Source organism: Lathamus discolor, chromosome 3 (genome assembly GCF_037157495.1).
Source record: "Lathamus discolor isolate bLatDis1 chromosome 3, bLatDis1.hap1, whole genome shotgun sequence".
NCBI lineage: Eukaryota > Metazoa > Chordata > Aves > Psittaciformes > Psittacidae > Lathamus > Lathamus discolor.
Window position 1 is genome coordinate 72,941,282 of NC_088886.1, and position 12,480 is coordinate 72,953,761.

At 41.7% G+C, this 12,480-nt stretch overlaps 1 protein-coding gene across 1 annotated transcript; it reads right to left on the reverse strand.

The window, feature by feature from the left end:
- Positions 1–6,973: 6,973 nt before the first annotated feature.
- On the reverse strand, positions 6,974–12,234 carry LOC136009670 (RNA-binding protein 44-like). Its single transcript, XM_065669757.1, has 10 exons — positions 12,167–12,234; positions 12,059–12,084; positions 11,123–11,195; positions 10,720–10,822; positions 10,260–10,382; positions 9,765–9,829; positions 9,593–9,666; positions 8,905–9,280; positions 7,424–7,566; positions 6,974–7,302 (listed from the first exon to the last, which is right to left on the reverse strand). The coding sequence occupies exons 1-10, from the start codon at positions 12,206–12,208 to the stop codon at positions 7,179–7,181; spliced, it is 1,149 nt and encodes a 382-aa protein (XP_065525829.1). The 5' UTR covers positions 12,209–12,234; the 3' UTR covers positions 6,974–7,178.
- Positions 12,235–12,480: the final 246 nt, after the last annotated feature.

The following is a 12,480-nucleotide window of genomic DNA, read 5'->3' on the forward strand; positions in this document are numbered from 1 at the left end:
ACTTTTGTTGTAACCCTGGATTCAGAATTGTTCCAGTGGCATTATAAACTGTAGTGTAGTGCCTTCTAATGTCACCTCTTGCTACCAATGAGAAACCTTTATGTTATGACTTAGATTATACATTCATAACCTGCATCAAAAATAAAGATGAATATAATGAAAGTAGATTGCTAATGTGTTGAGGTGGCATTTCAGCTGAGAATCTGAGCATGAAATAAATGAGCCAGATTTTTGTCTTGCCAAAAAAAGGACCCAATGGTGTTTCACCCAGTTTCCATCAACAGAAATGGTGTCAGTAAACCACATATTTGCTTTTGGCTTCACTCTTGGGTTTTTAGTAACTTCTTTAGACAGGAGATGAAAAGCCTGAAGATGAATTTGTCCTTCCATTATCAGACTGATAAACCCTAGTTTAAAATCTGCTTTTGCCTTGCCTTTCCTTTTTCCTTTCCTTTTTCCTTTCTCCTTTCCGTTTTCCTTTCCGTTTTCATTTCCTTTTTCCTTTCCATTTTCCTTTCCTTTCTCCTTTCCTTTCTCCTTTCCTTTCTCCTTTCCTTTCTCTTTTCCTTTCTCCTTTCCTTTCCTTTCTCCTTTCATTTTTCCTTCCTCATCTTCCTCCCCACCAAACCACTCACAAGGACTGGAGAGGATGCAGAGAAGAACACCATGTGCTACAACCTCTCCCTCTCGAGGGATTCTTCAGCATCTGATATCCTGGAATATTTTCCTTGGCTGATACTGCGAAAATCCTGGCAAATCCTTCTTTTTTCATGAAAGAGTCTTGCTGTGGTAGCTTGGAAGGAAAGGTACTGGAGATTAGACACTTCCCCCAAGCCCCCTATTTTTTTTTTTTTTTTTTGCTAGTAATAAGTTCACTGGTGTGGAGTTCATAAGAGCACCATGCTACTTCAGTGTCCTCTGACATAAAGCCTAGCCAGGCATGGGTAGGATGGTAGTGAAGACAGCTTCCCATGAAATATTCTGCTGTTGGAAAAGACTGAGTTTGTTCAAATTATATATGTCATTCCAGGTAGGCAGTACACAGATGGACTTTTACGTGGCAAAGCAAGGGTGGATTGATGTGTTGGTGGCACTATGTGTAGGACATGCCCAGCGCCAGCTTTCTGTCGTGGCACCTTAGGCTTAGCATCAGGGTCTGGACGTTCACATTTAAGGAGCTGGCTCCTTGGTCACGGGAGAGTGCTGTGCAGTGAGGCTTTACACAGATGGAGTTTTAGGTAAGTAAGTGAGGATGTCCACGTTGGTGGCACTGTTCCGGAGGGCACCATGGGTAGGACATGCCAGCTCCTGCTTTCTGTCCTAACAGAGGATGCGGTTATGGGTTCCGGTGGAAGGGCCCGGGGCCGTGCGAGGCAAGAAGCCCCACCTAGAGCCACAGCTGGGGTTAAACGGGAAGAGAGGAGCGGTAGTGGTGGAAACCGGTGTGGAGCTGGCGTTGCCGGAGCTTTGGCTGGAGCTTTCAGCCCAGCTCCGCGTGTTCTGCCTGGGAACGAAGGAAGGAAGAGGGAAGACGAGCGGCCCGGTACAGGGACCCCGGCGGCAGGCGACGCGGCGGCGGTAACGCCACAGGCTACAGATGGGAGGGCGGGCGACAGGACACCGGGCGGCCCCGGCAGGAAGAAGGCGGCCTGTGGAACTAGGGGGCGGAGCGGGGTTACATCCATAAAAGTCGGTGGAGGGCGGAGTAAAAGGAGGAAGAGGCACGGGGAGGGCGGAGCTATGTTCAAATAAGGATCTGGTGGCGGGGCCAGGTGGGGCTCGGCTCGGCTCGGCTCCTGCGCCGCTGCTACCGAGTCGCTGTTTGTGCCATGGACTGTGGGCGGCGGTGCCGCCGGGTGTTTATGCCCGGTGAGTAAAGCCTGGAGGGTCGGAGCCCCTCTCCGACCGGCGCCCGGGCTCGAGGCCTGAGGCCAGTTTGGGGCTCCAGAGGGGGCTGCGGCTCAGCAGAGCCAGGCCCGAGAGCGGGGACTGGTCCCGATCGCTGGTGCGGAGCCGGGACGAGCCCCGTGCTCCCGGGACGTGCCTGCCGGGGGCTCCGAGCCGCGCTCCCCGAGAGAGCCGAGCCCTGTTGGGCTGGAACTGGCTCCGGACCTGCCCGGGGCTTCCCGAGAGCGTGGGGCTCGCTCCCGGGGAGGACACGCGGGCTCCGGCACACGCGGCCAAGTCCTGGGAGCGGAGGCCGAGGTCTGGATTCTGGCGGAGGCAGGAACAGGAAAGGCAAAACCTGCCATCCCGGATACAAAGGCCACCTACCCCTAGTTTAACCTGGGCCATACAGACTGTTCTTTCACCCTCTGTCTCCTGCCATGGAATTTTAGGTGGCCAAGCAAGGGTGGATATCCGCGTTGGTGGCGCTGTTCCAGAGCTCACCATGTGTAGGTGGATGCCCAAGTACTAGCTTTCTGTCCTGTAACCTCAGCTGTGGGAGCCAGGACTGAACATTTGAATTTATGGAGCTGAGTTCTGGGGCGCATGAAAGTGCTGCTTCAAGCGGCAGTACAGAGATAGGAGTTTTAGGTGGCAAAGTGTGGATTGCCATGTTGGTGGTAGTGTTCCAGAGCTCACTATGTGTAGGTGAGCCCAGTCCACCTCAGGGGAAGGCAGCGTTAGCTCCATCTCCTCCTGGTGGAACCGGCAGTTGTGTTTCCAGACACATGGGACCCGGAACAAAACAAAGCACCCAGAAACCTTTTGTTTTTACCCATCTTCCTTAGCCCTCCTTGCATTTCCACCATAGGAATTTCTGTCTAGCCTCAGGTTAAAAATCCAGCCTTCCTTTTTACAGTGTTCAATATGAACATAGAGGAGGCAATTCAATTTTAGAAAGAAATGTTTTGTGGTTTGGGGTTTGGTTTTTTTTTTTTTTTTTTTTTGCTTGCTTTAACTGAGTGGAAAATCCTGATGGAGCTTGTACAACCCCACCTGCAGCTGGTAACACAGAGTGTTCACTTAGGATATGATTTGGATTGCGGGTGAGGCCTCCAGCTGCAGGAGGTCTTTGCCCCCTAAATCTGTTATCTAACGTTTTAAGTTAGGGCTCCATTTCAAAGGGAGACAAACAAGAAACAAGGAAATGGGAATGACCAGCACAGGGTGCTAACTTGAGTTTTTCACATCATCCATCCATGTTTCTGCCTTCCCAACAGAAACAAAACAGCTTGCATACCAGAAAGCCAGTTCTGTCCTAAACTATTAACAACACCTCCTGCCTAATTAAAGAATCATGTCTGGGGAGCCCAACCAGCAGCACATGCTGTTAATAATGTAGAGCAAAGTCTTTGGCTGCTTTCAGCTGAAACTGAGGACCTCAGCTGCAGCTTCAGAACCAACTTTACAGTACTGGCTGCTGAAGACAAGGCTGGGTCTCTGGAAGCATTACTTACACTGGGGCTGCTGAGGGGGAAGGGGTGAGAGCTGGAAACAGCAGAACACCAGCACAACTTTTTGAAGAAGGAATTTTAGCCTTTATTCACATTTGCTGCTATTTTCAACAGCAGATGCAGCTGGGATCTAGAGCTAAGTACAATGGAGAAACAGAGATGTACAATAGCAGCATACTGGCTTTCATGCAATATCACAGTATGAGTCTGTGTCAATCAAGGATAATTCTCCTCACCCCCAGACCAGACACATACACTGAAGCTGCCTTTCTTTGTCAGAAGAGGATTTAAAATCTAGACCTCTTCTCTACAGTATATCCCTTTATCAGCCCAACCCAAAAGTTTCAGGGGGTGTGTGCTTCCCAATATATCAGACCATGGGACACACAAAAAAGGATTTAGAAGCCCATTCTCTGCTTACAACAACACAAGTGGAATATGAGATAAGAAAATGCCCTGTTTGAGGCGGGAGGGTTAAGAGGGGGGTAGTCCAGGCTGCATCCTGAAGGAGCTGTTTAAGCCCTACCACTGCTCTGCAGCATGCAACATGCTCCTGAGTCAAAAATGGGACATGAGGGGACTCTGCTGCAGCACTGCGTTAGGTAACCAATGCACCAGCACTGCCAGCTCCAAAGCCTGGTTTTCTTCAGTAAAGCCCCTGCTGCCTCCTCTGTGCCTCCCTGATGTTCAAAGGATATAGGGAATTTCAGCAAGACTATTCAGAACCAGGTTATCTGGAAAGCACAAGCATGTTGGCTATTTGTTAACATCTTAGAAGCTACTACCTTGTCTAAAATTAAGTGGCGTGCCAGAGCTGGGTATTGTGTACTGCAGCCTAGAAAAGCCCTGCCAATATTAGGAGTCTTGTTCCACTGAAGTGTGATCTATCTAACCTAGGGAAACCTTCTGAAATGCTTGAACCAACTATGGGGAACAACAAAACTGGGATGAATAATTTAATATCTGCATACACAGAAAAACACCTCAAATTGACCTTTAGGTTATATTCTCTTGGATAAAACTGAACATGAAACAGTGATGCCACCTGAGTTTTCAATAAGATCTTCTGAAATAAACCAAACAAGAAATACAATACAATCCCAGAACAAGCTGAAGTATGGAAATTGCAAAATCTTCGTCTTCTAATGGGAGATGATCAATTCTTCATAGTTGGAAAGCCATCTGCTTATAAAGAAAACAAGAAATACTAATAAAGCACACCAGCAGGTGAATTCTGTTTGTACACACTCAAACTGAACTAAAAGGAACATCAGCAGTTTTAATACCCCAGAAAAAAACACTAGAAGCTTTAACAGTTTTGCTAGGCACTGCAGAAGTATCCAGCAGAATTAGATTTCCTAGCTTCAACAACCACAACAAAGAAGTAAGTACAGTAAAATATATCATCTTTGTGCAACAAATCATATTTGGGGGCACTTTTTTATTAATTCCGTTAATTCAAAATTACGTTCCCAAACCATCATTTAGGAGTACATAGACTCAGTGTGTTTCATGTTTCTCAAAGCACTGTTTTAGTTGTGCTTTGGATGTTGGGTAGTTTTTAAGGCAAAAGCCATTTTTAATGCTGCACTGAATAATAGCACCATAACTCCTGTTAACTGCTGCCTACCATTAGGTTTAGAAAACAGAAGAAGGTTAGAGTGAGCTGTTCAAGTAAATGCGATAGCCCCTCCCTAATGAGCATAAAAGGACTTTCCAGTCCAAAACACAACTTCCAATGAAGCTCCTCCTTCCAACTTAACAAATATATAAGATCGAGAAACATTCAGATCCAACTCTAGGCTAAGTCATCCAAATAGAAAAGCAAAATTCTATCATCATGCTTTGCTTTAAAGCTGAAGTTGTTATACATTAAATACTGTGTAATACAGCTTGATATAAAACTATTATCTGTACAACTCTGGACATTTCGTCAGCTTGTAAGAACATAAGGCTCTGAGGTGGTGTTTCTCAGTGGACACTTACCCTTCAGGAATGTCTGAAGCTATATGCATACCAGAATTAGGACAGATGAGCTTGGAGCAGAATCTTTTCTTAAACATATTACATGTTTCTTACTATGGAAAGATGAGAATTCTTTTCCCCATTACCTACTAACAACTTGCCTTTTTCACAGCTTCCTCATGATGAAAGTAAAAATTGTTACAGGTCAGCATCTCTTTAGCAAAGCAACAGAGAACAAAATACTATCATAGGAATAATGACTGTAAAGCCCACACACCATTTAAAAAATACCAAATAAATCATTTGACAGGGAAAGCACAACACATTTGAGGCCATTAAAACCTTAGTAACTAAAAATATTTCCAAGTGTAAGATTTTATGAGTGTACGTCCACATCTGCAGCCCTGGACAAGTCAGTGGATTAATACAAAGAGTTCTCTTGTCAAATTTATGTTGATTCAGAGAGGCATCTGTAAAAGCTCACAGGGCAGTCAAAGGGCAAAGTAACAAACTTACACCACACTAATCCTTTCAAAAGGAAATCAAACAAACATGAATCTTGGTTGAGATTCTTTCATGCTCTTCATTGCTTTGCATGTAAAATCCTATCCTATGCCTCTGTGTATTTAACACAATCTACAGTCAGTCTTTCTGACAAGGACTGAGGTTAGTGACTTACAAGCATCTATTTGTATATTTAATGCATCTATGGAAGCTTTCCTAGCCCAAGCTCCTGTTTTGTCTTACTGGGCAGAACCACTTACTCTTAGTACAGTTATAGCATCTAATGTACAGCAGTTCTGTTCAAGTTAAGGCTGTGTTGTGGTTTACTCGTGCACTACAGTAACGTGTGCAGGCATCTAACTAGAGAATTTAGTCTGAAAAGCTACATTGAATGGGTGGCAAAGACACTTAGATACGTAAAACTATCAGCATTAATGCTACTCATCTTGGAAGAGGTGGTATTGATTAAAACCAAACTGACTCCGTGACATCCTTGAAACAGGGGCTTTGAGACCAAAGCATCAGAATTTGGTGCAGTTTGGGGAGGAAGCAACGTGGAAGAACGAATATTGTACAGATTGTGTGTAGGCAAAAGTGAAGCTGGAGCATTGCTAAGAACATCTGGGACAGTGCAGGAAACCTGATAGTGGCACTGCTAGCAGCCCTAAAGTAAGCAGAATACCAGGCTTATTAGGAGACTGAAACAAGCATCAACTCCAGGATGCCTCCTGCAGGAGAATAGCCCTGGAATTCTGGGCTGTGTTTTTAGCATGTTCAGCTTGCTGCAGCTTCCTGCAGCATCCCGTGCTGTGTCATCATACAAGGTGTCCTTTAGCATGAAAAAAGCCCTAAAAGAAATACAGTCTTATTCTGTTAACAAACATTTCTACTCCAGAACTCATCCATCACAGAGAAATCCTTAAGTTTTAAACCAAAATTGAGCCTGTGCTGAGATTTCTTTATGAACTGCTACCCAAGGACTGGCCATTAGGTGTCAGCTTTGTACAGAATGTGTGACAGTCTCCACTAAGTTAATCAGTACCGTAGTTGACATAATAAACCCAGCAGTATACTTAAAAGAGTGCAGAGCTAGCAAGCCAGTCTGTTTACAGATGTTCTGCTAAACAGCTAGCAATGCTGAGAAGCTATTGCTGCTGTGGATTCATCCACATCCCTCTTTCAGAGATTTATACTAAGTTACTTACTAATCTAGTCAGGCTATACAGCTACACAAATTTGGGGGGAGGGGAGAAGGTATTTCAATGTATTTCTGTAGGCTAGAATACCCACTTATTTACATGCCTTTTCTCACTTCTGACTGGATTTCCTTAGAATGGCAGAGGTCCTTGCCACAACGGTATTGATGGACAAGCCACGTAGGATACCATTGTTGTTTTTCCTCACCTCCAGCAAAGCAGCCAAAATTGCATCTCTAGATGAATAAAAGAAAGAACTGTTTACATAGCATGTTGTGCAATATGTTTAGGACTTAGTTACCATGGATATTTGATCCATTAGAAATCAGGGTGGAAAGGAAATCCAAATCCTCTCACCTGGTAGCCTGTGGATGAAGTCCTCTAAGTTTCTCAACTAATTTGGTAAAACTGCTCAAGTTCAAATTATCAGGTAAAACAAAGACATCATATGACTTATTGGAGTAAGAAGATGTTTTGAACAGGAAGTTTTCTCCAGTATCCTAGAATTGCGTCAAATAAATACAATACTTCACTCGTTTTTGCAAGTAATACATCTTTTTACTACTAATAAATATTCCTGTTATGGAAAAAGAAAAAATGGCAGCTACAGATTCAGCTCAATGTTATTCTGATACAACCAATCAGTCATATTATCCAATCTGTAAATTATAGAATGGGTTGTGGTGGATAGATTATTTATTAGAAATAAAACTACTACATGCAGATCCCACTTGGCGCACTGTGTACAGTTCTGGTGTCCTCAACGTAAGAAGGACATGGAATTGTTGGAGCAAGTCCAGAGGAGGCCATGAGATTGATCAGGGGGCTGGAGCACCTCCCATGCAAAGACAGGCTGAGAAAGCTGGGGCTGTTCAGCCTGGAGAAGAGAAGCTGTGTGGAGGCCTCAGAGCAGCTTCCAGTATCTAAAAAGGGCTAAAAGGATGCTGGAGAGGGACTCTTTGTTAGGGACTGTAGTGATAGGACAAGGAGTGATGGGTTCAAACTTGGACAGGAGAAGTTCAGGTTAGATGTAAGGAAGAAGTTCGTCCCTGTGAGGGTGGTGAGGCGCTGGAACAGGCTGCCTAAAGAAGTGGTAAATGCTAAATCCTTGGCAGTGTTCAAGGCCAGGCTGGACAGAGCCTTGGGTGAGATGGTTTAGTGTGAGGTGTCCCTGCCCATGGCAGGGGGTTGGAACTAGATTATCTTAAGGTCCTTTCCAAGCCTAACTATTCTATGATTCTATGATTTATATGTAACTGACATTACCACTACTTTGAATTCGATCAGATATACATTTCCCAGGGGACTAGAATGTTTAAAAGCTAAGTCCCCAAAGGTAGTGTATCTATATAGTTTATGAAAGCAACGCCAGCAATTACTAACTGCCTTATCCTCCAAGGACCAAACTGAGCGAATATAAAATACTAAATTTAAACAGAGATGTTTCTTAGATTTATATTAAAACCTGCAATAGATGCCCCTCCAGTATCCCAAAATCTTCCTTGTATGACATTACAAGACTTCCACTTTAAAAAAGTGTTACCAGCGGAAACTCAAAAGAGGAGCAAAGCAAGATGAAAACTCAGTGCAGATTACTAGGTTCCCATCTGGTTTAGGATTAAGAAAAAACACATGGAGTATCACAGTTTGATGCAGGAGCAGATGACTGGTGCTCTCACTCTTCTGCAGCAGCATGCCAGGAATTTATTACTGACACACAGTATATTTTCCTATCCTAACATCATACTCTACACACTAAAAATGCAACATGATATGAGACAAGAAGTTTTAAAGCTCTTGATTTGCCATATAAAGGATCCTTAGTAATAATTATTTACCTTTAGTTTAGCTTGACGCAAATAAGGATCTTCAGTAGATGGTTTCTGATCAGGGCACTTTGTTTCTGAAGGTACATGTGTAGAGCAAGAGGTGTTTGGAGAAGTTATTTTCTCAGAAGCAGAAGCAGTGACAGGGGCTTCTGCAGAACTGGAGGCTGAAGCGAGCATGTTACTTTGATCATTTCTCTGACTCTTCTCAACAGGTTGGATTTCACGTGAAAGCTTATTTTTAAGCACTTGGGAAACCACATATTTACTCTCTGATACAGTATTTATGATTTTAACAGTTATTTCTTTTCCTTTTATCTTTTTCTGGTTCATTTCCTCTACAGCTAACTTGGCTTTACTAATGTCTTTAAAGGAAATAAGTGCGCACCTAAGGCATAAAATTTAAGAAAAAAAAGAAAAAAGAAACTAAGTAAAGCACATTAAATTACTCTCAGTAATAACACATGATGGTTCTCAGCTTTTGAGCATTAACTGTACCTCCATTAAACTCAACAGAAAATTTCAGGCTCAACTTCTCATAAGGTGAGAAGCTGTCTGGAATGACAAGCTTTTGTCAACCTATTTATATCTCTATTAATTACTGAAATGAGTGAACAACTATGTCCTCTCTCCCATGATTTGCTTCCTTTGACAGAAAAAAAAAAATAATCTGAAACAAGTAAAACTTCCATTAATATACCTGCAGTTATTAGATTCCGCAGAGACAAGAATGTCACTAATATGATACTTCTGGAAATGTGATCTTAGATCAGCCTACAAAATAGAAGAATATTCGGTTGCAAGTGTATGATATGAAAGAATTCAGAAAGAGGCAAGACATTACTGCACTGTGTAAATAAGAACAGACATACCTCTGACACTGAGGAATTTAGGCCATCAACGTGAAGAAAAGAATACTCGTTTCCACTCTTTGCTTCTAACAATGAATTTAAGAAAAGAAAATGTTACTATTTTTGTTCCAGTTCAAGCTAACATCTCAGTAGATTTCAGAAAGCCCATCACTGGGACCCGTGTCCAGACACAGACCATTCCCTCTTCAGAAGTCAGTGTGGAGAAGGGAGCAGAAAAAGGAGGAACAGGGGAAGAAAAAAGAAAGATTTCCAGCTAGGTGACTGGCTGGACATTTACTAAATTGAGTTTAACCACTGTAGATGAAGTTTTCAAGGAAAACTGGATGAAGAGAGCTAAGTGTCTGTACAAGGATACATGGCAAGTCTATGAAAAAGAATCTGAAAACCTAGCGACCATTTTTTCCAAGTTTACTTATTCTTGTGGAGGGATCAGAATATTCAAATAACAAATACACACCATTATTAGTTACAGCAGCTTAAAGCACACAACCTCACCTCTTAAATCATCTGTGTCTTGTTGCTTTTTTGTGTCTTTGGCTATTACTGAAGAATTTGCTACTGTCAAGTTCTCTTTAGCATCGAACCAATCTTCGTTCCCTTCTTCATTTTTCACATAGCCTGGATGATTGAAATACATTTCAGTATGTAAAAATTCAGACCATAATATGTCATATGAATAAATAACAAACCTCTGTGCTTAAGAGGATTCCAACTACCTACATGACTTGATACTACATTACAAAGAGGTGACACATACCAGTTTTCCCTTCTGATTTCAGTAGCAGCTTGTTTTTTTCCAAGATGTCAAGTATAGATATAGAGAGAGCTGATATAATGTTAAACATTCCATCACAGAAAGCACAGCTGAGTATCCATATATGTTTTACACAGGGCTTGGGGTTTTGCTAACAACGTAACCAACAAATAATACTTGTATGAGAAGCAGATGGCTTACCACGTTCCTCACCCTGATCTTTAGGTTGTTCTTCCAAAGTCTTGGATGAAGTAGAGTCACTTGGCTCACCTCCGTCAGTTAAACCTTCAACCTGTGGTTTGTCCTACAAACATGTCACAGCACTTGCAGCTGATTATACATTATTTTTCTGAGCTTCAGAATATTAATTGATTAAACAGGTAAATTTTTAATAGTTAACCTACTGATTGTCTTCAAGAACCCCCAAATTACTTTATTTTGAAAGGACCATCAAAATTCTGGTCACGTGAGCTGCTTTGGCAATTACTGACACACAATCCCTGCTTGAGCCCTTCAGACTGCGCTTGTATTTGCATATACCTAAAAGGAGACTATGCTTCACAGCATTAATGTCTATGGAAGTCGGTAATGAAGAAGTCCATACCATGGTGCCAGAAATCTTCCTTTCTTGCAGTTCTAATGCTTTAGAATCGGATTTTCTTTTGCCTGAAACAGAACTAAAACAGTGCCAAGAATTTTATACAAAATATGGCAGAACATTTGTTTTTGTTTTAAATTCTACAATGATATACCAAGTACTCTGAAGTCTTCATTTAAGGCATTTGGTTGCAACCTGAAACATAAAGCTGTGTTCTCGGTTTATGTTAGCTTATTTTTCTTTTATACCTAGATGGCTTCCTGCGTGATGTTTTGATGGATGTCTTTACAATTTGAAATCTCTGTGCAGTTTGTGATTAATTTTATTAATGCTTAACAAGAAATTTGAAAAAGATCACTAGTTGTTTACCTGATGCAATAAAAACTTCTTGATGAATTTGTTTTAATATCCACTTACAGGAAGTAACAGGATATGGTTCTTAAACATGCAGAACAATGTGCCTTCCTGGAACCTTAAATGATTTTTCTTCCTAACTGCCTTATAATCTCAGCAGAACAACTGCTTATATGCCTAATATTATCTTCATTAGTAGCAAAGTCTTTTTATTATGGCAGAGGTTTTGTGGGTTTTGGGTTGGTTGGTTCATTAGGGTTTGGGGTTGTGGGGTTTTTTAACACAGATAGCATTAAGCTTAGAGACAAAGACTTTAGTAGTGAAAGCAGGGAACCAGGAAAGTTATCTGTAAATTGAAAACTATTGCTATAAAGATAGTAAAAATGCAGCTGCGTAGTTTGCAGACTAGAACACTGCAGAGTAAAAATATCCTTAAAATTAAATCACTGCACCCAGAGTGCTGTGTAAGTCTTTCAGCTAAACAGTTTGGAGAAAAAAGATACATCCTGAAACAAACAACATGTAAGATTAACTTCTCTTAAACTCACTTCTTTATTTTAAAACATACCACAAATGAGAACTACTTACTCAGTGCAGAGATCCTCTCTGAACAACTGTCAAACAAAGAAAAGATTTATCTTAATTTTCTGGAGGAAAAGAATTTCTATTGGAAACAAAACACAATTAAGAAATTACCTTGGAGGGGACATAAGAAGAGTAGATTTGGAAAAACTTCATCTCAACTGATAGTGGAGAAAGTGCACTTAAAGCCACACCCATTTTTATTTTCATTTTCATACTGTTGTAATTCTTTTCTAGCTCTTCCAAAACCAATGAGAGAGATGAATCTAATTCTGATTTTTCATTAAATCTGTTAAAAAATGTGTAAGAAAACAAGATTAACTTAGACAGACATTTATTTTACTGCTTCTAGATATGCCCAAATATTTCACAGTTTTTAAAGATTTCCTCTAAATCATGTAAGAACATGAGCTCACTCCTAACACAGA

Excerpts from the sequence above, each read along its gene's own strand:
- LOC136009670 (XM_065669757.1), bottom strand. The coding sequence starts at position 12,208 with ATGAAGTTTTTCCAAATCTACTCTTCTTATGTCCCCTCCAAG. Across the intron at positions 9,830-10,259 it reads AGACACAGATGATTTAAGAG|AAGCAAAGAGTGGAAACGAG; the intron begins GTGAGGTTGTGT and ends ATTCATTGTTAG. Across the intron at positions 7,303-7,423 it reads CTTCATCCACAGGCTACCAG|AGATGCAATTTTGGCTGCTT; the intron begins GTGAGAGGATTT and ends TTATTCATCTAG.